At 31.4% G+C, this 1592-nt stretch overlaps 1 protein-coding gene across 1 annotated transcript in view; it reads right to left on the minus strand.

Moving 5' to 3' along the window:
- LOC107478545 (class V chitinase CHIT5b-like) overlaps positions 1 to 327 on the minus strand; it is a 4394-nt gene extending 4067 nt beyond the window's left edge. Inside the window, exon 1 of the mRNA XM_052258232.1 lies at positions 13 to 327. Coding sequence (XP_052114192.1) covers positions 13 to 327 — 315 coding nt within the window. The remainder of the gene's footprint in view (positions 1 to 12) is intronic.
- Between the last annotated feature and the right edge of the window lie 1265 nt (positions 328 to 1592).

The raw sequence follows: 1592 nt of genomic DNA on the forward strand, positions 1-1592 counted from the left end.
TCGCGCATCTGCGTTTCCGGCGATGCGAGCGAAGAGAGCAGCGTCGCTGGCGGCGCCGCCGATGGAGACTAAGGTTTTGACGGGAGGGTACTTGGAGCGGAGGGTGGTGGTGAATTTCAAGAGGCTGGTGGCGTTGGAAGCGGTGATTTCGAGGGTGTAGGTGGTGTTGCTGGGTAAGAGGAACGCGTAGAAGATGTGTGTGAGATAGGTTGTGTTTATGGCGGAAACTGGAAATGTTTCTTGATCAAACCAGTATGAACCTTTGATGGGTGAAGAAGAAGCAGTGACGGTGGCGCGGACGGTGGTTATGGCTGTGGCTATTGCCATGAGCAGTGTTGTGAAAGTGACGGAATGTAGTAGACAGTGCATTGACATGATATGTGGCTGACTGGCTGTTGATTTTTTATTTGGTTCTAAGGACAAGAACTTTGTGGGATCTTAAGAGGTATTTATAAGTTACTAGAGAGCTGGAGCACGATATGACATGCATTATTATGTTTTTATTGTTAAATATTACTTACGCTATTTTTTTTAAAATTCTTTTTTTAAGAATCAATAAAAAGTAACTTATATTTTGATGTAGGGACGAAAAGAGCAAAGCAAAAAATGTTAGGTCAAAATGTTGTACAGGTTTTCACTTTTTCTTGCATGAATAGGCGAAATTGTCTGTCAACATACACAAGTCAAAATATCATTTTCTGGTTGTTGCCAAAGGGTGAGAGATTCTGTAAGTTGCCGTCCTAGGTTTAAGTATTTTATGTCCTTTGGAGCGGCAGAATGCATGGTTTCTGATATGGATTATGCGGTTTGGAATTGTATTTGTGTCTCGTTTCGGCAATCGGCACGGAATAATATATAAAAAAAAAAAAATCAAATTTTGATTTCCAAGATTTTTCCAAGTCTGTTGTTAAGCTGGCTGGAAATAATGATAAATGTAAGTTGTGCTTGAGAACTAGAGAGTGTTGGTGTAAATATGCCTTGTTGGAACTTGGATTTTCTTTCTGACTTTTATGATTGAGGAATCCTTTATTATCTATTCATTTAATTTAGAGTAGTTGGTCCCAAAAAATTTAGATTGAAAATTATAGTACCTAGAAATTTTTATTTTCTAAGAGTCTTTTAAAATTATTTTAGTTGAATAAATTGATTTTTTAATTATTTTTAATTAAATTTTTAATAGCGTATTAGATAAATAAGCCATAACAAATTTATTATAAGATAATTACGTAAAACTTCAGATTTTTAAAAATTAAATAATAAATTATTTGAAATTTATTATATTTATTTATGATTTTATTTTTGAAAAATTATTTACAAAAATAATTAAATCAAAGTTACGAGACTTTGAGTTTAAAATAAATTAGGAATTTATATAATTTTTATGATAATAAAGTATTTTTTATTTAAAATTTAAAATTTTAGTAATTAAAAAATAATGAGGATTTGTTAGTTTAATTTGAATAATTGAGATTTGGGATTAAATACTTTAATTTTATGAACTAAAAGAAAATTTATTAGATTATCTCTAATTTTTAAAGTAAAGTAGCTACTTGAAACTAATTAATGAGTTTATAGTATTCTCAAAAATAATT

This window comes from Arachis duranensis, chromosome 3, assembly GCF_000817695.3.
Source record: "Arachis duranensis cultivar V14167 chromosome 3, aradu.V14167.gnm2.J7QH, whole genome shotgun sequence".
NCBI classification, from domain to species: domain Eukaryota; kingdom Viridiplantae; phylum Streptophyta; class Magnoliopsida; order Fabales; family Fabaceae; genus Arachis; species Arachis duranensis.